The sequence below is a fragment of the Aspergillus karnatakaensis genome (genome assembly GCF_047715665.1).
Source record: "Aspergillus karnatakaensis strain CBS 102800 unplaced genomic scaffold BJY04scaffold_3, whole genome shotgun sequence".
Classification (NCBI taxonomy): Eukaryota; Fungi; Ascomycota; class Eurotiomycetes; order Eurotiales; family Aspergillaceae; genus Aspergillus; species Aspergillus karnatakaensis.
Window position 1 is genome coordinate 813,534 of NW_027395715.1, and position 22,215 is coordinate 835,748.

Genomic DNA, 22,215 nt, shown 5'->3' on the forward strand with positions numbered 1-22,215 from the left:
GTGCGACTGTCGAATCCGGAAGGAGCCCTCCATCGCTCCTTCCTACCTTGAGACGCACTTTCCAGTTCTGTCATAGATCTAAATAGGCAGGTGCGATGGACGACCTCACTTTACGCAGCGGTGGATGGTCGTCTCTCCTTCCTGCAGTACTTACTTGCTTGGTTTCATTATAGAGATTTTGCGAGCCCGGGTAGTAACTCCCATATCTCCATACCGGGAGGGCGATGCTGGAAAACGGATTAAGGTAAATAATGTGTCGTAGCGAAGTTGTGTGGTGTTCATGTCGTGACATCACCTGGTCTTCTCCAACCCTGGAACGCCTCCAGCACCTCCAATTTCTCCAAGACCCCCATCTCCAACCGCAGGAACTGGTCTCCCCCAACTCATCTCCAGCAAAGATTCTCCAACTTGCTGGAGTCAATTGTACAGTTCTAAGACTTACTCTAGTGAGATTCAATGACTATGTAGGCTTCTCGTGCTTCCGACACTCGCTCAAGGACAACTGGAAAATCTCGCATATGTCCCTACTGTCAGAGAGAGTTCAGGCGACTAGAACATCTGCAGCGCCACGTTATAATCCGTATATTAACTCTGTCGAGTCACTGAGGCACAGTGAAGCTGACACCGCTTGCTAGACACAAATGAAAAGCCTTATGCGTGCTCTCGTGGAGAGAGCTTCGCCAGGCGCGATCTACTAAAGCGTCACCAGCGTCTTTCCCATGGAGAGGCTCGGCCGCCACTCTCATCGCCCGTTGCAGATTGCCTTACATTCCCCACCAGAAAATGTGACTGGGGAAGCTTTTATAACCCCGACTTCTGCTAGCGCCCCTGGCCATCGAGAGCAATGGGGCAACTCTTTCGTGCACACTCAACCTAATTCTACAGCAGACTTGATGCTAGATTCTTCTCAAGCTCCATGTGAGTTGCTAGCTTGTTGGTTGAACCTGAGCTCAGTCGACAGGCATTGATGCTGGATGCAGAGCCACAGGTTGATAAGTTCATGTGCGTTTGGTCAAACATTGCCTCTGTGCAGTACTAATCGTTCAGAATTGCTTTACGTCGCTGGACTTCTATTTGGCAGCTCGCTCCCGAATCGAGCCTCGATCCCTTAAACCCGAATGGTCCCATTCCCTTTACTTCTACCGCGCTTCTAGGTCTTGCATATACTCGGCTTCAGCTGGACCTCGGACCTTCTCGATTGCTCCTTACTCGAGATCCGCAGGCCGTCACGTGCTCTTTGCTGCACTCTGCCCCGCTAGTGCGCAGCCAGTCTCTAGTGCCAGCATTACTGCATGCGACTCATGCTTTGAGTATTCCGGTGAAGCTAGGAGTGGAATATGTCTCCCGCAGCCAAGCGTTTGTATGGAGTATCCAAAATGCGCTTTGTGGCATGGAGTTTGCGGTCTTTTTGAGCAAATGGCTGAAAGCCATTGGGCTAACGAAGGCGGATAAACCCCCAGAAGGTGAGTTTGACAAAGTACAATGACTCATATAGCTTCTTACCTTTGTATAGAGCACGAACAGCGTATATTGGACTGGATATACCGTGTTGTAGAGGAAGGGCGATCGTCCCTCGAGGGCCAAGATACCATGTCAGGCACATTGACATGCGATCAACTTGCTTACTTTATAGTAAGCCTGTGGGCCCGTATTATGCGAGGGAACGCCCAATGGCCGTTTGTGGATATGATAGGGCATAGCCTGGAGCTGTACGCCGAAGCAATTAGCAGCCCAACGCAACGCTCTCCAGGAGAGACTTGAGATGCTAAGAAGGCCACCAAGTGCTTGAATAAACCGCTGTTAAATACATCTTCTAATGCCAATGCCAGATTGAAGTGGCGTTCGACAGTCTCCGACATCTCCAAGATGTCTCCAAGCTACAACTGACGTCGAAAATCTCCAACGAGTTGGAGAAATCCGATAGTATATCAACTCATCACTCCCACACTTTCACCTCTACACTAGGGAACTCTTGACCAATTCCTTCCTTCCTTCCTTCCAGAGCACAAAATAACCAACCTACTCACTTTGACTACATCATGTCCTCCCTCACCTACATCAACGAACCCGGCGCCGGCCAATCCCACAGCGACGCCTGCCACTACTCCCAAGCCGTCCTCCTCGGCCCTACAATCAAATGCGCCGGACAAGGCGGCTAGACGAACGACGGCGCCCTAGACCCCCACGACACAAAGGGCCAAGTGGACCTCGCCTTTGAGAATGTCGACCGCGTGCTGCGGGCTTGTGGTCTCCGCGGGTGGGAAGACGTTTACTCGGTCCGCTCGTACCATGTTGACATGGATGCGTCGTACCAGTTTGTGGTGGAGAAGTTGAAGGCGAGGATCCCGGGGCATCGGCCGATTTGGACGGCTGTCGGGGTGCCCAAGTTGGCGTTTCCGGAGATGGTGATTGAGATTGAGGTTGAGGCTTGGAGGGGGGAGGAGTAGATTTTACTAGGACTGTGGGAGGTGGATGTTTGGGGGTTGGAATGGATATCTTGTTATTGGTTACTTTTATGGTGTATCATAGGTACCGCTCGAGTATCATACCGGCAATGTACTATTCCTAAGATACTCCCTATACATCGGTTTTAGCTTTTCCTCTGTACTTCCCTTTGTTATGGACACGCTCATCGTTAGGGTCGAAGCCACCATTACCCCAGAGAGCCCACTCCTCCGTCTCTCTCATATAATCTTCAGGACGGAAGGATGTGCCGTCGGCCTTCTCCCTTTCCAACAGCTCGAAGAACCGAGGGTAATCGATCCGTGAATGCCACTTGCCATTGACGTTGAAGCGACTAGAAGCGATAAGCACACAGCAGCTATGCGCGTGCTCCGCGGCAATTCCGTAGTCCAGGCCACGGCGCTTGAGCTCGTCGTTCAGAGAGACCACAAAGGCCGCAATCTCTTCGTAGAAGGGGACGTTCTGCATCGTCAGCCCAGCGCCTGCACTGGTGCTTGTGCCGCAGTATGTGACGCCCTTGATCTCGATGAAGCAGGGGAGGGCCTTTTCGACGAGATTCGCGTACCCTACGACCTCGTCGTCGATGTTGAAGCCCTTGACGAGGGTGAGGCGGAAGACGGTGCGTTGGACGAACCGCTTTTCGCGGAGGATGTCGAGGCATCGCTGGAAGCGCTCCCAGAAGTCGCGGTGGAGGGGGCGGTCGATCTTGCGCAGACTCTCGCGGTTGCTTGCGTCGATGGAGACGTATAGCTGAGTTACGCGGTGCAGAGTTTCGAGCTGGTCGGGGTGCTGCGCGTTGCAGACGAGGAAGCTGGAAATGTGTTCGGAGTGGAGAAGGTCGAGGAAGCGATTGATGTGTGGATAGAAAATGGGTTCACCGACGAGACTGAGAGCGCAGTGCCGGATGCGCATTGCTTCTGCGAAGCGCTCGGCGCGAACACCGGGAACACCGCGCATCATCTTGATCTTTTTGTAGTGGCCTTCTTTGACGCCATCGAAGATGAGGTCGGGCGAGTCTACCTTCCAGCGCCAGGTGGTTCCTACGGGGTTCGTTCCGTGTCTCCAGCAGAAAACGCACTTGTTGCTGCAAGAAAGAGACGGCGTCGCCTCCATGCACAGATGGGACCGAATGCCGTAGAAAGAGAACTTGTAGCACGATCCACGACCGCGTAGGGCAGACTTGGTCCAACGACAAATCTTGACGCCAGAGTGGGAGCCAACAATTGTGTAGCCCTGCTTTGTGAGGGAGGTGTATGTAGGTGATTCTTTGGGTACCATCTCTTTCTCAGTCGGCTGAACATCTCGGGAAGTGATTCCTCCAGTGGTGAAATCGACCGGGATAGGCGAGCCTCCAACTTGACCGTTGGATCCCATGTTGATGTCTTCCAAGTCAACCACGGCCTGGGCCTTCTTCCGACTACGGGTCTTCGACTTGTCTGAAGACTCTTCATCATCGGACTGTTCTTCATCACTTTCAAGAGGATCGCCGCTGCCAGGAACGCCTTCTCCTAAACCTCCATTTTTGACAATGTCGCCTAGGATATCCTGGAGACCACGAGTCCACTCTTTGAGTGAGCCCTCAGCGTCGTTCTTCACATCCCCAAACCCAAGAGGGTAAGCCCTTTTACGGTCTGTAAGCTTGGCCATCCACCTGTCTAGTTCCTTGGCCTGGTAGCAGAACCCTTCCTCCTCAGTCGGCCATCCCTCCTTATCTCCAAAACCGAACACAGTATAACCAGCGAGTGTCGACAGAGACCCAGTGTCGATCCGGAAATCATGATGCGTCTCATCGAGATGTCCGAGGAAAGTGTTCAGAATAGTGTCAATGTTGTAGCTGGGAATCAGGAAGCAATACACATAGCGTGTACCAGGCGAAGTAGGAGGTGGTTTCGGAGCAGTCGTAAAGTAATCGTCATAGTCAACGTATGCAAGATCATGAATCTGAGGAGGCAAGAGCCCGCGATCGCGGTTCTCGGGATCCGCCTGGTTTTGCGCAGCGGCGCGCAAATCCTCGAGCAAAACTTGGGCGTATTTCTCGGTACTTCCGGTCAAAGAGGCCCAGAAAATAATGGGTTGTATGAAAGTCACAGGTTGTTCTTCCCCCACAGAGCCCGTCCGCTTTCCTGCAGTCTTTGTGGGTTTCTTTCCGGTCACTCTCTTTGGGCCAGCAGTCGGTTTCGGCGAGACTCGCCCCGAGATAACTGCTCCTGCATCTTTCTTCTCCGATAATACTGGCGGAACGTCTGGTATAGAGGGCTTTTTCGGTGACAGGCTGCGCGGAGATGACGGGACTGAGGAAGCGGTGGCTGTCTTGGATCGTGCTTGGAGCACGCGACGCACACGGAGGACGGTAACGACGGCAGCGAGGGCAAGAAGGAGCGGCAGACGGTAGGAATGCCAAAGGGCCAAAAGACCTAGCAATTCAGTTCATTAAATCCTGATTGAAAGGAAGGGAACTTCAAGGTGGACAGACCTTCGCCGGCTGCGGATTCGGGCATTTCGAAGTCCCTCGCAGAGCGGGGTGGGTTGGCGGTGGGTTGAGAGATCCTGGTGAGGAGGGGGAGTTTAGCTTGAATAGATCATTGCAAGCAGGATAGATCGAAGCCTGCGATGATGGAGAAAACGGAATCTCCTTGAGGAACTCTGGAAGGGTCCCAGGGGCGTGAATGGCTTTTGAGTTCAAAATTGGAGAGGATCTCAATGGATTGTGTTGGAACAGCAATGATTGGCTCGGATGGTTGGACACCTCAGGCACGATTCTGCGTATACTTAGGTACAGGGAAGGTTCCTACTCGACATCTCCAGTATACCTGTAATTGCAATACCCTGTATGTGGGTGGGCTGAAATAGAAATCACTTGAGTAAAGCAAGTACCGTTATAACAGAACCTAGGTGTTGGCCTGGAAGTGAGGGCCGGATTCTGTGGCAACACAACAAACCTTGACTCTCAACCCATCCATTCCATCTCATTTCATCCTCCTCTGGCAATTGCACCACTTCGCTCACCATGGAGCTTCTGGGCCCGACTTCTGTCCCTACTTTCAAAGCCACTTGCAAGGCGCGAGTTGCACAACTCTTGCAGTACCTGGAGAGTGTGTCCGACCCCTACATAAACCTGAAGGAGCTCCCGAACGGACTCGTCACGATTCTAGACTTCAACGCCCTCGACGAGGAGTTTCTTGCGACTTACCAATGGCTTTTCACACCCATGCCCGCTCACCTTCTCGCAAGTTATGGGATTGACTATAAGCGCACGGGGAGCATTCAGCTGAGCCTCCAAGACTTTCCCTCTGAAAGCGATCCTATCAATGAGCTGGCGCCAGGCATGCGTGCGCCGCATCAACGAGCGATACTCATAAACAGATCCCTTGATCGTCTGTTCGGCGGAGTGCGAAGGTTGAAGATTAGGAAATTACTCCAGCAGCACAGCGGGTGGCAGGATATTTCGTGAGTAATCTGGACTAGTTTTGTTAATAGTACTGAAATTAACAAGCAAAAGTTACGGACACCCATTTCTTTGGCGAATGGCTCTCATTGACAAAGTCATGCCGATTAGCTGGGGTTCTATGATCTATGAGCATGTTTCGAAGGACGAAATCACATCTCCCCACATTATGCTCATGACTGTTCAGAGCGTGGACGCGGCTGAAGACCAGGTGCTCACGGGGGAGCTGGGGCCGATAATTTCAGCCATCGCCAACCGGTTAGAACAGGCCGAGTTTGCGGATGTCAATACCTTCCCTGTAAGTACCCATTCGACGAGTTCGTGAACGAAAAAAAGAGATGGAGCTGACAGATGATTGTTGCCAACAGGTTATGCAGGTGTCTCTATGCGGCCCACAACACGGACGAATCTTACAGGGGTGCTATACCAGGGCTGGAGTCTTTGAAATCTGGAAGTCGCAGTTGTTCAGCTTTATGCGCGTCTCGGAGGCCCCATTCGACCTCTTCCTGCGATTCCTCGCTAACACCCCTCGGAATCCAACCCGTGAAGTGGGATAGATCTTGGTCTGGATACAGCGGTTTTAGGAAAGCTAAGATAGAGCTCTTGATGATGGAGAGGCATAAGCGGCTGGGTTCAGTGCTCACGCGAGATAGTTGTAATTGAGGCTTAAAGGGGCAGAAAATTACTGCAATTACAATGAGACGCACGCGATAATGAATTTTGAGATCGATTACTATGTTATTATAATCTAGTACATGGGCGCAAAGAGCCTGGGGAATACCAATGTTGTACGGCCGGACAGCACAAAGTTATATCCATAATCCACCTCACTAGTACCCGTGCCCATAATGTATAGACCGGCTACTGGGTCTCTCAGTTGCCTCCTTTCTGTTCTATGTCCCGCTATAGTAGTGTCGTTGATTATCATATCATGGATAGAAAGTCTCAGCTATGGGGCTAGACTTTCAGCCTATATCTAGTGACTCTTCTGTGTCATCCGGTTGTTGTTGCTGGCAGAGAAACATGCTCATAACATGGCACTCACTTGAGACATAGATCTAGCTATCATAGAGCACATTTTCAGTCAACAATGGCCTCTCAAAATGAAAACCACACATTCCATAATCTCCTATACCAGCCACCGTTACAGTTAGCTAGAAGCTTCAGCGCTAATTGCAATGGCTCCCCTCACAAGAGATAACTTCTTTCGCCACGTCCCACAGACATGGAATGACTGGCACGAAGCTGCCAGGGCCCTTCATGTCTCGAGGACATCTATAAATACTGTTGATGATCTGGAGTCGGGATCGCACACTACGCAAGCCCAGTACTTAGTCTACCGGGTCCTGAGGCCAGAAACCCTGCCGTATCAGATGATCAACCTTCAAGCCCTCAACATACAAGCCGAGCACGGCCAGGCGGTGCAATGGCTTGGCCAATTTGCCCCCTTCAGGGCCTATATTCAAAGTATCGCCGCCGGCGCCAACACCACGACATTCACACCGGGAGCACAAGACCCATACGACCTGGGGCTCTTCGAGCATCCCCGGCGCGAGCAGCAGCTCGCCCTTGGGCAAATCCTTCCTGTAACCGTGGACGAGGACACGGTTAACACGGGCCTCCTTTCGTTTCTGGCATCAACCTTGATGAAATACCCGGCCAATGCAGCCGAATGGCTGATTCATAGAATAGCTCTCAGAGCCAACTTCACCAAAGCCGGGTACGAGGCGAGAGTGGACGGATATCTGGCATCGGCCACGAAGGAGACAAAAATCGTGCTTGAGGCAAAACGGGCTCCGAGGAGCAGGATCGAGCCTAAGGTCTCGATGCAAGAGACCTCTGAGGTCCTTGCTTTATTGCAGCAAGAGACGGTGTTGATGCCAGCGGCCAATCGGCCAGTCCTCGTCTCCCAAGACGAGCAGTATATCTATCTATCTTTGGCAACTTATAACCAGAGATACATTGACTATCTCAAAGGCGCAAACGGGGCGATGTCGCTGGTTGCTAAGGACCATTTCATGAAGGTCCAACTTTACGGACCGTGGAGTGTTGCTTCGGCGGGGGATATGGAAAACTTTGCGAGATTGATTCTCGCGATCGCCCTGAAGTACGGCCAATGAGTCAGGAGAAAGGTTCTTTACTGTATCTATTAGCATTCTTTATTAGCACTGATGATGTCGAATACAAAGGCAAACAACCAGGGAACTTTTCCCCTGAACCCTAACCACTGACCAGACTGACACCACACCTTCCCTAGGGCTCTAGGTCTCTCCATCTCCACCCCCATCTCGACGCCCCCGACTCTCAAATAGCCCATCCACCTCCTGAACACTCAAATCCTTCAGCTCCGGCACAAACAACCACGTAACCACCAACCCAATCACACAAAACCCCGTATACACGAACCCCGTCTTCCCCTTCAACGCCCCCTCATCCTCATTAAAGATATACGGCAGCACAAGCCCCAACACCCCATTCAAGAGACAATTCACCAACCACCCCAGCCCCTGCGACTTCGCACGCAGATGTAGCGAGGATGTCTCAGCGGCAATAGCATAAGACGCAGGCCAGGTACTCATCCCGGCGAGGATTATGACGAGGAGGAAGGTTGTTTGGGTGTACCTAACAGTAGTCAGTGAGTGCTTGTTGGCCTCAAAACGACGGCCAGTCACGGAGAAAAGGGGTAGAGAGAGATAAATAACGCACCAGATCACCACAGTCCCCTCGAAACACCCGGCTACACCCATCCCCGTCCACAGAACACCACAACCCGCCAGACCCACCAGCGTCAATGTCACCCGCCCGAATCGTGATAGAGTGTACATACTGCACACGTTCGCGAGGAGGCCTAACCCGAGACCGACCTGCAGGCACAACAGGCTGTTATGCGCGCTCATCCCGACGACCTGCATGAAGTAGCTTCCTTTTGAAAGTAACGTGACGCCGAAGATTGACGGGAGGAGGTTCGCGAAGAGGACTATCAAAGTGCGGTGGTGGTGCGGGGTGGTGAGGCAGGCGAGGTATGTAGCTGTGCTTGGAGCCCGGGATTGAGTTTCTAGTTTAATGGACTGGATGAGGTTGTCCAGGGTTATCTCTGCATCTTGACTCGAACACGCCAATCGCCGCTGCGACTCCCGCGCATCCTCAACCCGATTTCTCCGAATAAGGTATACAGGACTCTCCGGCATGCAGAACGACACCAGAAGCGGTAAAAGACAAACCGCCCACTCGGAGATAAAACAGTTCTTATATCCCTCCGCCTCGGGCTTATCAAGCGAGACGTAGACGACGATACTCCCAATCAGCTGACCCAAAAGCGTAAAGATGGGGAAAAAAGCCAGCACGGGCCCGCGTAGAAGCGGCGGGAGAACCTCAGACATGTATGTCTGCGTAGTACACATGAGCATATTCACCGCAAAGCCCTGGATTAGCTTCGCGAGAAAGAAGACTGATCTCCTGGTGTTTATGTCGTCTGGGAGATCAGAGACGTAGGCTACTGCGACGCCGAGGGCTGAGATGATTGTTGAGAGGGTTAGGGAGCGACGGCGTCCGAAGAGGTCTTGAATAGAGCCTGCTGAGAGGGCGCCGAGGATGCCGCCAATTGGGTTGGCAATGTTCCAGAGGCCGAGCCAGAGGGCCGGGATGATGAGTTTGTTGTGTAGGCGCCGGCCGAAGTCTTTTCTGGGAGGCTTTAGAGGGTGAAATTTTAGAGGGAGGGAGAGGGTGGAGAGAGGGAGGAGAAAGGTATAGGGAAGACGAACCGGAACTCGGGCATTGAGGAGACGTTTCCTACAATGACGAGGTCGTAGCCGTAGAGGAGGATGCCGGGGGTTAGGGCGAGGCACCATGCTAGGGTTTTGCGGGATTGCTGGATAGTCGGTAGGAGGGAAGGGGATGGTTCTTGTTGGGTTGAGGACCCGGAACAGGCCCTCTGGCTGTCCGATAGGGATAATTTCTTTTCATTCATCATGTAGGGAAGTATGAGAGATAGGCAAAATGGATAATGTCTTCATTGGTAGAGCTGCTCCTGCAGTGCTGGAGCCCGAGATCAAGTTATAGGTGCTCTATGCACAGGCCGGGTCCGACAAGCGATAACGGCGAGCAAACCTGCATGCATATACTCCCCATAGTGGCAAACTGGCGAGCCGCCGATTGATGGTACGGTATTAGCGTTGGCAATTTTCACGAGTATATCAAACTTGGCTGCCCAAGTTACACATGTTCGGGCGCATCTCCAAACCTGCAATACTTCTTCCTGAGTTCGAATTTAATCCGGGTCACTCGCAACTCTCCATATATCTAGCTCTGTATCTGATCTGGAGTAAGCCTGCTGACTACTAGCAGGTACCCGCACTACAATGCCGTGGATCAAGCGTTTCGGGGGGGTATGTGTGACAGTCTAGAAATGTGACAAGGGTGGGGGTCTACTGGTGGCAAGGGTTTTAGTATCTCACATACAAAATCTCATTCTGGTATGGTATGCAACTTAGGGAAGAAACGGATGTTTGTTGGTGCTCATAGCCTTCAGCCTTTCAATGACCCATTCACGAAGTCGTTCTTCAGAGCATGCCATCCCAAGCTTCAAGGCTCTGTCAAACACCGCCGTCGTATGAATTCCACCAGGCTCAATATAGAGTTCGAAGTGCGGTTTGTGGATCTGTAGTAACAGGTCAGTTGTGTCGCCGTAACATTGGAATCTCGTTCATTGAGGTATTATACCTGGACCGTGTTCGTCCATGCAACAATATCATCCCGAAGCATCTCGTACTCCCCAGCCACAATACACATGCTTTGAACGGGTATATCCTGCCACCAAGCTGACGTGGCTCTCAGAGGTGTGTTGTAGTTGTCAACAGGCGCGCCACCAAGGAACAGCGATGATGAAGCTCGTAAATACGCTTCAGATATGAAATCTTTGTCGAAATTGCTTTTCATGGATGGGGCTTCGTTGCCGAAATTCACCCAAGGAGAGAAAAAGAATGTCCCTGCAAGTTTCTTGCCAAGGGGTAGTTGAATATGAGGTACTGCTGGGTGGGGGTGAACTATATGAGACATCAGAGCGATCGCTAAGTTTGCACCTGCAGAGTCTGCGCCGAGAATGACCTATGGAATGATTAGTATATCGCGAGAGGGACATGAGTACGAGATGCATACGTCTTCTGGATCAAGATCCTTCGAGTCAAGGAGATACTTAAGAGCGATGGCCGCTTGTATGAGTTGTTCTGGGTACTTTGTACGCGGCGCGACTCCTAATGCAGGATTTAGTACGGGTATATCTCCTGAAGTGCACTGTTACTATGGATTGCTTACCATATTGGAGAACAAGCACTGCAAAACCTTCTCCTTTCTGGCGCGCAGCAGTGACAAGATCTCCTAATATCTCAATATGCGAAGGGTGGCAGCCACTGATATAAGCCCCGCCTGAGAGAAAGTTTTAGTGAGTATGGATCTCGAAGACTCAGATCAACAGTGAGCTAGTTTACCGTGTAGATAGAGGAGCACCCTCTTCGAATTTGAAGGACCAATCCATCCACCACGCGCACCAGCATCCAACTCTATGACTTCAGCCCCAAGACTATGCCTCTTCATGTACTCGGTGTACACCTCCATTGTACTGACACGATTCCGCCTGCAACAGGCGTTAGACGATAGCAGAAAGGAACAATAGTTGCTTACTTGTTCATGAGGGCGTAAAGCCCCCGTCTGCGAAACGAGCGCACGACAAGATACTTGAGATGCCTTCGGTAAGTCCATTGCTTGGGTCGAACGACAAGTCCAGATATTGCTCCCAGACCACAATCACACACTTGCAAAGTTAGTAGTCTTATCTTGAAGGCTGGCTGGTACGACTCACGAAACGCAAGAAAGTTGAAAGCAGTCTTGTAAGTTGGGGGTTGCGCCATTTTGTCAAGCTGAGAACATGAAAAAGAGCTCTTGACGGTGAAGAAAGCTATGAACATTGTGCATGACGATATATAGACTTCCGGAAAGCTGCCACCGGGTGTAATGCAGCCAATGGGCGGTACCACCGGAAGAGCTTCCATGCTCTGTTATGTCGTATAGAACTCGGTCAATTTGAAAGGGTCTGCCGGCGACCCAGTATTCTAGTAAGCTGGAGTTGTCGAAACAGGTCAAACGATCAATGACGACAGAACAGCACTCTAGCAAGTCGCAGCAAGCTAGATTCTCAGCATGGAGTCCCTGAACTGCCCCTACCTTTGGCTCCAGATATCTCCACGCTACACTAAACATTGACGCCCCACTCGTCGTTGAAATGTTCCGAAGTATGACAATACGCGTCCCGTTGATATCATCTGGACGTACTGACAGTTTGTATCCGCCCAACGGTGTTGTTACTGTCATGGCCGGGCGCTGTCCTGATACTGATTGCCAGACCGGCGGGTAATTGACATTCGAAGGTTGTTTCACGCCATGAAAGGACCCCAATCGGTATAGCATCAAGCCTCACCATAATAATGAGTGCCAGCATCGACCTGGGAATCATCGTGTCAAGGCTTGCCATCAGGTCGACGTTGTATCCTTGTTGCAACGTTGAATGCAGGTTGCCGTTTTCCCGTCCCGATAGGTGCCGCGGTGATGCAGTGTTTGAAGTCTGTGTCACACAGCTTCTACCGTTGAGAACTGTCAGTCCTTGGATGTTCTGAGATCAAGCGACCGTACCTGTATTCAAAACAAGCCGATAGCGGCGCTTTCTGATGGGGCGAGTAAGGCATAGATGACAATCTTGGTCACTCCCGATTACACGCAACATGGCTGGCATGTTAGAGTGCTTTTGACCTCATTGAGGTCGCTCAGGAGACAGCTAAGTAGGACGACAGTGAAAGTGGAAGATGCTGGTAGAGGGACCACGTGATGAAGCAAGATGCCTCCCTCCTGCTCTCATCAACACACTCTGTCATTGATCATCTCTCCTTCAATGCAAACCGAGCACAGCATCACCTCGCGGAATCCAAAATCCATCAACCAGGTATGTTACATAAATTTCTGGAAGAGAATCCTAAAAGAACCCTCCCAATGACCACTGTGTTGCAAGGCGCCGCCAATCTACCAGAAACGTCCTCCGCACCAAATTTCGAAAAGCTCAATCGCAGCTTGACTGCTCGGCGACGCGAACATGGAGAACCGCGCAAGATGGTCCGCGCTGAAAGACCATTCGCCGCCGTTCAACGCCTCGATCCAAGCTATTAATGTGATGGCAATGTCACAGACGTGCTAGGTCGCTTTCGGTCTTTGATTTGGAAACGATGGGTCTCGAACACATGTCGACTGCAATCTGCAATAGATCGACTTGTCAATTACGGCGCCGCTCGTTCTGCTCTATCCATTTGCGACAATCGTGCAAGTCTCTACCTAGGCCTCTAGGCTTCATAATTGTCTTGTGATTGCCCAGCGTGGAATAGTGACAATTGCTGCAGAAATGCTGGATTCTGGTTCTCAACCCGGACCCGTACTTTGTCACAACATCGGCCTACACCTCCGCCCCTGAAATCTGGTATGCCGCTTGGGCCACTTTTTCCTTTGTTCCTTGAATTGCCACCCGAGGTATTCGCCAATCATGGAGGGTACCTCGGGCGAGGAAATGTCAGTTCACTTCAGTTCACTTCCCCTACCATCGGTAGCAAATCCCGTCTTTTTGCTTGAATCTCATTCGCTCATGACATCACGAATATTGCAGGATCCAGAACTTGCAGACATGTCGCAGCGTCTAGACCCGAGACACGATGAATCGGTTCTTTGTTCAGACCGTGTGTCCAGAAGTGACCTATCCCTTTGCGGGTAACAAATGACAGGAGTGGCGCCAACCCCAGCTGCTTCAACCTTCACCCAGGTCTGGTGATTCATGGAGGCAGATATCGACTGTAATCATTGGCCACGAGCACATGCTTCTCTCATCGAGAGTTCTTCAAGAACGCGCCCGACAGACGGCGAGCCGTTGAGGGTGGAGTCGGGCTGTTGCGATGGCTGCCAATTGTCCTGGAGATCGATCTTCTGCATGCTCCTGCGCCATGAACGATACGTCCCAGCAACCGTGCATTAGTGGCTCCGAAGTGTCATCCTGTCAACGCTTTAACAAGCTAATGACTAGTAGTTTGGTGATATATCAAGCACTTGGCACCTGAGGAGTGACACTACCCCTGGTCTCATTGCTGCTTCTGTTGGGTTTGCCCCCTCTCTTAATTCTCCAGCATCTGGGGTTCTCCATCAGCTTTGTAACTTGCAGTGCAACAATCTATATACACATGCAAGGTTATGGTACTGCTCTACTGTGGCAACTGTAGCCACGCAGTTCCGGCAAGACGAGTGTGACTGACATCCGCTGCGAAAGTCAAGTCTTCGAACGCTCTCGATAATATTATTCAGCTCTGAAAACGGTCAGAGCGCTTTGTGACAATCCTACCTTGTACAATGACCAGTGCTCAACATAATGTCAAACGTTGAGGACAGTCTCAGGAGTATGAGGATCGCTGGAGGGATCCTCCTTGCGGTGCCGCTAGTCGCCGTGATCCTACGCTGTTACGTCCGTTTACGGCTGGTCAAGGCATTTGGTTGGGATGATGGAGTGATGGTTCTTGCAATGGTGCGACAGTTTGTTTTACGACATATGTCATACTGACGAGCGCAGTGTTTTCATATCGTGCTTTCGGTTTGCATGATCGGGGGAAGTATCGCAGGTCTTGATGGGGGCATAGTGACGCCGCGGAGTATGGAACGGCTGATGTTGGTATGTATGCTGATGACATCGTGAGTATCAACTGACGGGTCCAGTACTGGTGGATCGGTATACTGGCCCAAGCATACGCTGCAGACGCCTGCAAAGTATCGATCTGTATCTTCCTGTTGCGGGTGAGCGCTCGGTTGGTTTATCAGCGGGTTATCTATGGCATCGCTATTCTCTCTGTCTTGTTGGGTATCAAGAGTACTGTTGTTCAGCTGGTGCAATGTCGGCCGATCAACTACTTCTGGACACGATACTACTCTGGGGCCATGACCGACGGAACGTGTTTTCCCCCGGAAACGTACCGGAGCCTAACCTACGTGTACGTTTCAATTGCCGGCACCAGTGACCTCGTGTTGGCATTTCTGCCCGTTTTGATCGTCCGCAAGCTCCAGATATCAACATCCAAGAAGATCCAAATCGCGGTCATCCTGAGCCTGGGCTGGGTGTATGTCTCCCCTTGGTATGATGTTTAATGGCTAACTAGAAAGTGCGTCGATTGCGTTGTTTGTTCGTCTCGCGTATACAGGCCAATATGGGGGCCTCAACATGTCCAGTTTGTTCCCGTTTCCATACCCAAGTCTGCACCCCAGTCCACAGAACAGCGCTGTTCTAACTTTCACAGACGACGTCAACCTTGCCATCTGGTCGGTCGTCGAGCCTAGTTTAGGTATCACCGCGGCATGTCTCGCAACTCTTAAGCCTCTTCTCCGCACCTGCTCCTCCCGGTCGCGCGATGATGGCAATACACCGTCTTCGGAGCGAGCACGACAGCCCCTCCGCCACCACGGAATCCACGACCTGTCTTATAATCTGACAAGCTTTGGGAGTAGTCTTCAGAGCAAGATACACAATAAATGGGGAGGAACAGTGGCCGAGGTGGAGATGCAGCAGCCGCGTGCTGAACCAAACCAAAGCCTGGAGATGTTGAATTGGGAATCGAGAGGAAGGGCCACATCTGATCACAACTTGAGATTGGGAACGTACCCTACCAACGAAGCATCACAGCCTTCAGATGCTGACTCTATTCGCCCGGACGAACGTGTTTAGCATTGTTTGCGCAACTGCCTATATCTGCTGTCTGTATACCTGCAGCCTTGACCACAAGGTCATAATCATAATGATTTCTCTTCCTCGGTCTCCCTCTCTACAAACACTGCGAATACCACTGATTCACCACTGTACAAGCCCACGGACTCTCACAAACTGTCGGCCCATTCCACCCAATCCCGCCACACTGCTCCCACCTCTTCGCCCCTGTACTCGTCGCCGTCGCACTCGTCGTCGTCGTAGTAGTCGTTGTCGTCAACGTTGTCCTAGTAGCCGTAGTAGTACTCGTACCACTCGTCGTAGTCGTACTCCCCCCATCCTCACCAACAAAAAACTCCCTCAAAATCCCCAAATACTCCCTCCACGCAACCCCACTATACGGCTCCAAAGAGAAGATATAATCCCCCCACCACGGCCCAGCCGCCCACCAAATGCCACCCAGCCACACATCACTATTCCCCTCCAGAAACTCCAACATCCCCCTCACAGCCTCCTTACAAACATCATTATTCCCACCGGCAAACTCACCCAGTATCCCCCGTTTCCCATTCTCCCTTAGCCAGGTCGTCGCAGCCTCGACTCTTTCTTTCCCGATAGTAGACGAGACGCAGTTCGGCGTTGTGCCGGACCCGTCAGAATCAAGGTACTGGTGCATCTCGTAGATGATCTTCGAGTTTGTGGGATCACTAGGGTCGGTGAGGAGTTTCATGTTGTCGTTTATCTCTGGGAATGTCCAGGCGCCGGTCCAGGAGTTGCCTTCGACGAAGATGTATTGCGTGGGGGTTATGGCGCGGATGGCGTTTATGGCGGCTTGGTTTAGCTGCAGGACGAGGTCTTGTGGCATGGTGTGGTATTCGTTGTCTGGTTATCTCTTTAGTAGATGGGTGCTAGTCTGGGGAGGGGGGACGTACTGGTATCGAAGATCACGAGCTCATTATCGGCGAACTCGGTAGCGAGGATGGTCCAGAAGGCGGCGAAGTCGGTGGTGGAGGTTATGATGTTGCCGTAGCTAGAGTGAGGAGTTTGTTAGTATATGTTGTCTTTTCCATGCATGTAGAGAGAGGGGGTATATGGGTGAAATGGGGAGAGTGTACACATACTACCGTCCGTAATTATGCGGATCGAGAACCGCGTATGCGCCTAGGGCTGTGATCCCATTTACTGTCTGCAGTATCCTATTAGCTCGCTCTTCCCACCACCCCATATCCATATCCAACACGAAGAGAAGGTAGTGTAGTAGATGACTAACCCTAATCAAATCCCCAAAATAAACCCCATCGACCGGCCCCGTAATCGCCGTCGGCACCAGCCTCTCCATGGAGAACGCCACGCGGAAGATATTCATCCCCTCGTTGTGCAGCGTGGCGATGGCGTTGAGGTCCGGCCAGATGTAGTGCCGGCCCAGTTCGCCGGGGTAGGCGCCCTGCCCGAATTCGGCGCCGGCTTCGTTGGTGCCGAACCCTGTTTTGTTAGTTTATCATTGTTGAATGGGGTTGGAATGAAGTTAGGAAGAGGGTAAGGTAGTGAGAGTAAGGGGGGTGTGGTAGGGTATAATTGGAAACAGGGAGGTAGGGGTAGGGTTAGGGCTAAGCAAGGACAGGAAATGGGAGAGGAAAAACAGAACATACAGACGAACGACGACGCCACATAGGAGGGTATACCCAGGGCCAGAATGCCCGTGAGATACGAGGTAAGAAGCATGATGGCTGATGGCAATGTCCACACTAGGCTCCTCTGAAGAATCAAGAATCAAGAATCAATACGAGGCTCCTTGCTGTACTCAAAGGACCACTCACTCTACCTACGGTCACTCATATCGCTCTCTTATATACGCCGCCCTTCTACCTCTATCAAGAATCACTCACTCGTTACATTAGAAAGGAGTGATCCCAAGTAACGGAGTCCCCGGTCCGCACCCCGAATCCCGTCTCAATTCCTCTGTGGGTATTCCTTACGGTTAACCCAATTCTCCAAGGCTCAAGAGACTGCTCATTTCAGCTCATTCCATCTCATCTCATTACATACAACCCCATCACTCCACTCTTCAACACTCTTCACACTATACAACACCCCACAACAGACCACCAAGCTAAGCCCGCCACCCCCATCCCAAAAAAGTACGGAACCCCACGGAGGGCGCGCGGAGTGCGGAGAAGAGGACGGAGTCTGCATTCGCAACGGTCTTTGGCGTCAGGGTTGCGGGGTAGGGTAGGGTAGGGTAGGGTAGACAGGCACATGCACATGCACAAACAGGCGCAGGCGCACACGAGATTAGGCCTGCAGAGGACAGGGGACGAAAGCCAAGAGGACAAAAGATGCGTATAAGCCGCAAATCCGCTCACGCCTGGCTGGAATGAATAGTGAATTCCCGGATTAGGTCGGACCCCGGACGGCCACCCCGGACGGACTCAACGCAACTCAAGCCGGGGGGACTAGATGGGATGGAACCACCTGACCCTACCGGGGCCTGACTACCCTGTTTCTGCACACACCTGCAGGCTCTAGTGCAGGAGCAATACACTAAATTAGCCTACTTGAGAGGTCCACTAGCACTGTAAGCGACATTGTTGATCCGGGACTAGCCGGATCGGCGTAGTTTGAAAGGAGGGTTCTGCACGGCCGATTCGTGGAATTCGGCTTGCATTAGTCTAGTCTAGCCCTAGTCTTTTGGGTCTTGGGAGTGGATGATGGCGGTGCAGTTTGGATTTCTGCATTATTGGAGGACCTGAAACGAAGAAATTTCTGAATCGGTTTGGTAGGATTTCGTGCATGTGGCAAAGGTTAAGAATGAAGGTTAAGTCGAGAGAGGCGCGGGATAACCTCGGCATCAGGTACAGGGATTCTTCAGCCTTGGAGTCTACCAAAAAGCCAACTGCGTACAAAGCTGACAGAACCTGAGTAAGGAGAGACAAGGTCAATTCATTCACGACTATCAACTCTGTTCTGTATACAATCTCCCGTCCACCACTCACACCCTCCAAGCTGTCACTAACAACTGCACACCATCTTAGCCAAACCCGTCAAGGCCGTCATTCCGTCACATGTGATCTGCAACATCTACAAGCACTGGGAGTACCACTGGTTCACAACAGTGCAAGTCCACGGGCTCACGCACGCAGTCGGGCCACCCCAACCGCTGCCACCGCACTGCTCCCAGCGCTGAGCCTGGCCAGGCGGGTTAGTCGGGCCAGGTCCAGAGGACGTAGTCGTGGTAGTGCGGGTAGTAGTCGTAGTGCGCGAAGTAGTCGAGGTCGAAGTCGGGTTCGGCTCGCTTCCCTCACCAAAGGTCGAGCCAATAGGACCGAACTTGATGTTGGAGAAGATAACGTGCGCGTTGGGGTACTGCGCCTGGGTCTGGTCTGGGTCGCCGGTTTCCGGGCCACAGGTTCCACGGGCGATACCGGGCTTGTTTGGGTCTTCGTCCTCGGGGTAGTTGGAGTTGAGCCAGTGCATGTTTGCGTAGTTGTCGTCCCAGAGGGAGAGAACGAGGACGTTGCCGAGTTCGAGGCCTGCGCCTTGACCTGCGAGACCGCCGTGGAGGGAGAAGACGTCGACGTCGCCGAAGAGCTCCTTCTGGGCTTCGCAGAATTCGGTGGTGATGGAGTTGCCGGGGTTGGCGGGGAAGGTGGACTCGGAGTTGGGGATGACTTCGCCGTCCTGCACGTAGAAGCGCTTGATTTCAGATAGAGTGCCTGTGTCGGTGCCGTCGTCGGTGAGGAACTGGGTCACGAGGGTCAAGGGGCGGTTGGTGTCGACTGTTAGGCCGGGACCGTAAAAGGTCTTGTCGCCCTGGCGGAAGGGGTTGAAGTCGCAGCCGTCAGGATCGCAGGTACCTGCGTAGCGGTCGGGGCTGTAGGTGCCACCGCAGTCGTCGCCAACACAGCGGTACTGTTGAGGGTCGTCGCAGGGATGCGGGGTGAATGCGGTGGAGATGCTGTTCGCCTCCCAGATGTCCATCTCAGCACAGCAGGAGCCGTGGCCGCCAATGCCGCCGTTGGGGTTGGTGTCGGAGGATTCCCAGCCTTCGACGTTGGCCAAACCGTTGATGAACTTCAGGTCGCGCGGGCATTGGGAGTCGCAGTAGCCGGTTCCGTACTTGGCACCGGCCTCGTTGCTGGGGTACTTGGACAACCCACCGTCGGCGTCCATGTTAACAAAGTACACGGCACCGTTGAGACCGCAGGGGAGCTCGGAGACGTCGACGTCGAAGGTGAACTCGTGGTTCAGCAGGTGGAACATCTCATAGGTGTCTTCGTCTTCCATGAGATAGACACGGGAACCGACGTTCTTCTGCGCCGACGTGGTGACATAGTTCAGACGGAGAGTGCTGCCGGAGGTGGTGATACCATAGGTCTGCTGGTAGTTGGCACCGTCGAGGGCGCAGCGCTCAGCGCAGACTTCGTTGTTGGTACAGATGGACTCGTCCCACTCGTTGCCGGTGTAGCAGTTGGTCCACCCGTCAACAGTGTGCAGCCAACGCCAGTTCGAGTCGATGACGATTTCACCGTTGACAGTGGTAGGGACGCCATTGTCGTCGTACCGCTGCCAGGTGAGCCTGGGGTGAACTTCAGTCTGCTGGGTGCCGACCTTCTGCGCCTGCACAGCAGAGAGCAGAGAGGAGAGGAAGAGAAGAGCTTTGTACATCTGAAATGACGAAGCCATTGCGATGATTGAGTTGAACGAATTGAATTGTTGTTGTGCTGCTCTCTCATCTTGGAGGCGTGATCTTGAGGCTTTTATACCTGCCCTGCTGCCTCCATTCCTCGCCTCATCTCAATCTGGAGATCCTCACACGGCTCTCCGGTCCGTATACCGTAACTGGATGAAGCCATACGGACTGCCATCACGGTCGTGCAATCTCTCATCTCTCATCCAAAGTAGAAGCGAGCTTGAAGCGAAGCTGACCGGATGGCTGCCTTGACGAAATAGGTAGTCCGTGGGAAGTCCCGAGAAAGTCGTCTGCAGGCAATATGCAGACATGGGGAGACCGTGAAGAAAGCGGAGGGCGAGCATAATCCGGGGAATAGGCTAATGCAGGTTAGATTAAGGGTAATATAACGTATGTCGCGCGTAGTATAAACTCGGGCGTTGACGGTCAGGCAACAATACGCGAGCCATGTCTGCGAATGAGAAGATGGCTTGTGATGCGGGGAACCATCCGACTGCGGAGGGAAAAAATGACAAGGGCATTATCCCAGATTGCTTTCTGCAGGAGAAATGAAGGCTCGTAACTGCCGGCGACTCCTCCGTCTGGGCTGATTGCAGATTTCACGTGGATGGCCAGGATGGCGATGGATGATGATGGATGATGGATGATGGAGATGAAGAGGCTCATGACTAGCAAGCCCTATCTTCGAGCCCTGTACCCTAACCAGCTCTATACTACATACCCTTATCAGTGCCAAGTCCCTTATCAATCATACATACACATGACTCAGCATCTGCAAGCGGCGTGCACGTGACCCTCCGGCACGCTCCCGAAGCAGTAACGATTCCCGTGATTTTACAGTGACTCAACCAGCACCCACCCCTCATTCTCTGCCATTGCCATTGCACAACGAAACCCCATTCAACCCCAACAAGCCAACTCCTTCAACATGAGCTTCATCCTCACCCTCTCCTGCCCCGACCGGCCGGGCATCGTGTCCGCCGTCACCGGCTTCCTCGTCCAACACAACCTCAACATCATCGACTCCTCGCAATACGGCGACCCAACCTCGCACCGCTTCTTCATGCGCATGCACTTCGGCGCAGACACAACCGGCACCGCCCCCAGCACCGCTCCCTCCCTCGAGTCCCTCCGCGAAGCATTCACCCCAATCGCCACAGCCCACTCCATGTCCTTCCAGCTGCTCCCGGACGACCACAAGCCGCGCGTGCTGATCATGGTCTCCAAGATCGGCCACTGCCTCAATGACCTCCTTTTCCGGCAATCCACCGGCCAACTCGCCGTCGAGATCCCGCTCATCGTCTCCAACCACCCGGACTTTGAGACCCTCGCGTCAACATACAAGGTCCCCTTCGTGCACCTCCCCGTGACGGCAGCCACAAAACAGGAGCAGGAAAGCAGGATCCTGGAGCTGATCAAGGAGCATGATGTCGAGCTTGTCGTGCTGGCGCGGTACATGCAGGTGCTGTCGCCGACGCTGTGCGACGCCATGTCTGGCAAGATCATCAACATCCACCATAGCTTTTTGCCGTCGTTCAAGGGCGCGAAGCCCTACCACCAGGCGTATGACCGCGGCGTGAAGCTAGTCGGTGCGACCGCGCATTTCGTGACGAGCGATTTGGACGAGGGGCCGATCATCGAGCAGAATGTTGTGCGGGTGAACCATGGGTTGAGTCCGAAGGAGTTGACGCATGCGGGAAGTAATGTCGAGAGCAATGTGCTTGCTGCGGCGGTCAAGTACTTTGCGGAGCGCAGGGTGCTGCTGAATGGGCATAAGACTGTGGTTTTCAACTAGGTACCTTCATCTTTGAATTTCGTGTCATGCTATGTTGGATCTGTTTGTACATACAA

The 22,215-nt window shown here is 52.6% G+C and overlaps 11 protein-coding genes across 11 annotated transcripts; 6 read left to right on the forward strand and 5 right to left on the reverse strand.

Moving 5' to 3' along the window:
- The first annotated feature begins 806 nt into the window (after positions 1-806).
- Positions 807-2,186, forward strand: BJY04DRAFT_76607 (uncharacterized protein). Its single transcript, XM_073721031.1, has 3 exons — positions 807-1,002; positions 1,048-1,463; positions 1,514-2,186. Exons 1-3 carry the CDS (start codon positions 968-970, stop codon positions 1,759-1,761), a joined length of 699 nt encoding a protein of 232 aa, XP_073576514.1. The 5' UTR covers positions 807-967; the 3' UTR covers positions 1,762-2,186.
- Positions 2,187-2,507: 321 nt separating this feature from the next.
- On the reverse strand, positions 2,508-4,502 carry BJY04DRAFT_178191 (flavodoxin and radical SAM domain protein). Its single transcript, XM_073709701.1, has one exon. It carries the CDS (start codon positions 4,108-4,110, stop codon positions 2,578-2,580), a length of 1,533 nt encoding a protein of 510 aa, XP_073576515.1. The 5' UTR covers positions 4,111-4,502; the 3' UTR covers positions 2,508-2,577.
- BJY04DRAFT_178192 (uncharacterized protein) lies at positions 4,489-5,126 on the forward strand. The gene is made up of 2 exons (XM_073709702.1): positions 4,489-4,877; positions 4,937-5,126. Exon 1 carries the CDS (start codon positions 4,532-4,534, stop codon positions 4,853-4,855), a length of 324 nt encoding a protein of 107 aa, XP_073576516.1. The 5' UTR covers positions 4,489-4,531; the 3' UTR covers positions 4,856-4,877; positions 4,937-5,126.
- A 344-nt stretch (positions 5,127-5,470) lies between these two features.
- Positions 5,471-6,465, forward strand: BJY04DRAFT_213458 (uncharacterized protein; the record flags this gene model as incomplete). The annotated part of the gene is made up of 3 exons (XM_073714890.1): positions 5,471-5,910; positions 5,963-6,206; positions 6,277-6,465. The coding sequence occupies 3 exons, from the start codon at positions 5,471-5,473 to the stop codon at positions 6,463-6,465; spliced, it is 873 nt and encodes a 290-aa protein (XP_073576517.1).
- A 621-nt stretch (positions 6,466-7,086) lies between these two features.
- Positions 7,087-8,028, forward strand: BJY04DRAFT_213459 (uncharacterized protein; the record flags this gene model as incomplete). Its single annotated transcript, XM_073714891.1, has 1 exon — positions 7,087-8,028. The coding sequence occupies one exon, from the start codon at positions 7,087-7,089 to the stop codon at positions 8,026-8,028; it is 942 nt and encodes a 313-aa protein (XP_073576518.1).
- Positions 8,029-8,169: 141 nt separating this feature from the next.
- BJY04DRAFT_213460 (general substrate transporter) lies at positions 8,170-9,875 on the reverse strand (the record flags this gene model as incomplete). The annotated part of the gene is made up of 3 exons (XM_073714892.1): positions 8,170-8,530; positions 8,615-9,589; positions 9,670-9,875. 3 exons carry the CDS (start codon positions 9,873-9,875, stop codon positions 8,170-8,172), a joined length of 1,542 nt encoding a protein of 513 aa, XP_073576519.1.
- Positions 9,876-10,394: 519 nt separating this feature from the next.
- BJY04DRAFT_213461 (alpha/beta hydrolase) lies at positions 10,395-11,811 on the reverse strand (the record flags this gene model as incomplete). The annotated part of the gene is made up of 7 exons (XM_073714893.1): positions 10,395-10,565; positions 10,628-11,011; positions 11,063-11,157; positions 11,219-11,329; positions 11,392-11,537; positions 11,585-11,714; positions 11,763-11,811. 7 exons carry the CDS (start codon positions 11,809-11,811, stop codon positions 10,395-10,397), a joined length of 1,086 nt encoding a protein of 361 aa, XP_073576520.1.
- A 2,476-nt stretch (positions 11,812-14,287) lies between these two features.
- Positions 14,288-15,175, forward strand: BJY04DRAFT_178199 (putative integral membrane protein). Its single transcript, XM_073709703.1, has 3 exons — positions 14,288-14,507; positions 14,553-14,651; positions 14,696-15,175. The coding sequence occupies exons 1-3, from the start codon at positions 14,355-14,357 to the stop codon at positions 15,119-15,121; spliced, it is 678 nt and encodes a 225-aa protein (XP_073576521.1). The 5' UTR covers positions 14,288-14,354; the 3' UTR covers positions 15,122-15,175.
- Positions 15,176-15,844: 669 nt separating this feature from the next.
- egl2 (putative endoglucanase) lies at positions 15,845-17,396 on the reverse strand (the record flags this gene model as incomplete). Its single annotated transcript, XM_073714894.1, has 5 exons — positions 15,845-15,961; positions 16,024-16,556; positions 16,607-16,704; positions 16,796-17,156; positions 17,324-17,396. 5 exons carry the CDS (start codon positions 17,394-17,396, stop codon positions 15,845-15,847), a joined length of 1,182 nt encoding a protein of 393 aa, XP_073576522.1.
- A 1,115-nt stretch (positions 17,397-18,511) lies between these two features.
- cbhB (putative 1,4-beta-D-glucan-cellobiohydrolyase) lies at positions 18,512-20,528 on the reverse strand. The gene has a single exon (XM_073709704.1). It carries the CDS (start codon positions 20,355-20,357, stop codon positions 18,753-18,755), a length of 1,605 nt encoding a protein of 534 aa, XP_073576523.1. The 5' UTR covers positions 20,358-20,528; the 3' UTR covers positions 18,512-18,752.
- Positions 20,529-21,161: 633 nt separating this feature from the next.
- BJY04DRAFT_76648 (formyltetrahydrofolate deformylase) lies at positions 21,162-22,198 on the forward strand. The gene has a single exon (XM_073721032.1). It carries the CDS (start codon positions 21,293-21,295, stop codon positions 22,157-22,159), a length of 867 nt encoding a protein of 288 aa, XP_073576524.1. The 5' UTR covers positions 21,162-21,292; the 3' UTR covers positions 22,160-22,198.
- Positions 22,199-22,215: the final 17 nt, after the last annotated feature.

What these genes read in the sequence shown, in the direction of transcription:
- BJY04DRAFT_76607 (XM_073721031.1), top strand. Translation starts at nt 968, where the DNA reads ATGCTGGATGCAGAGCCACAGGTTGATAAGTTCAT. An exon ending in CCACAGGTTGATAAGTTCAT is followed by an intron (nt 1,003 to 1,047) that starts GTGCGTTTGGTC and finishes CTAATCGTTCAG; the next exon opens with AATTGCTTTACGTCGCTGGA. An exon ending in GGCGGATAAACCCCCAGAAG is followed by an intron (nt 1,464 to 1,513) that starts GTGAGTTTGACA and finishes ACCTTTGTATAG; the next exon opens with AGCACGAACAGCGTATATTG.
- BJY04DRAFT_178191 (XM_073709701.1), bottom strand. Translation starts at nt 4,110, where the DNA reads ATGGCCAAGCTTACAGACCGTAAAAGGGCTTACCCTCTTGGGTTTGGG.
- BJY04DRAFT_178192 (XM_073709702.1), top strand. Translation starts at nt 4,532, where the DNA reads ATGGGTTGTATGAAAGTCACAGGTTGTTCTTCCCCCACAGAGCCCGTC.
- BJY04DRAFT_178199 (XM_073709703.1), top strand. Translation starts at nt 14,355, where the DNA reads ATGTCAAACGTTGAGGACAGTCTCAGGAGTATGAGGATCGCTGGAGGG. An exon ending in GAGTGATGGTTCTTGCAATG is followed by an intron (nt 14,508 to 14,552) that starts GTGCGACAGTTT and finishes TGACGAGCGCAG; the next exon opens with TGTTTTCATATCGTGCTTTC. An exon ending in GTATGGAACGGCTGATGTTG is followed by an intron (nt 14,652 to 14,695) that starts GTATGTATGCTG and finishes TGACGGGTCCAG; the next exon opens with TACTGGTGGATCGGTATACT.
- cbhB (XM_073709704.1), bottom strand. Translation starts at nt 20,357, where the DNA reads ATGGCTTCGTCATTTCAGATGTACAAAGCTCTTCTCTTCCTCTCCTCT.
- BJY04DRAFT_76648 (XM_073721032.1), top strand. Translation starts at nt 21,293, where the DNA reads ATGAGCTTCATCCTCACCCTCTCCTGCCCCGACCGGCCGGGCATCGTG.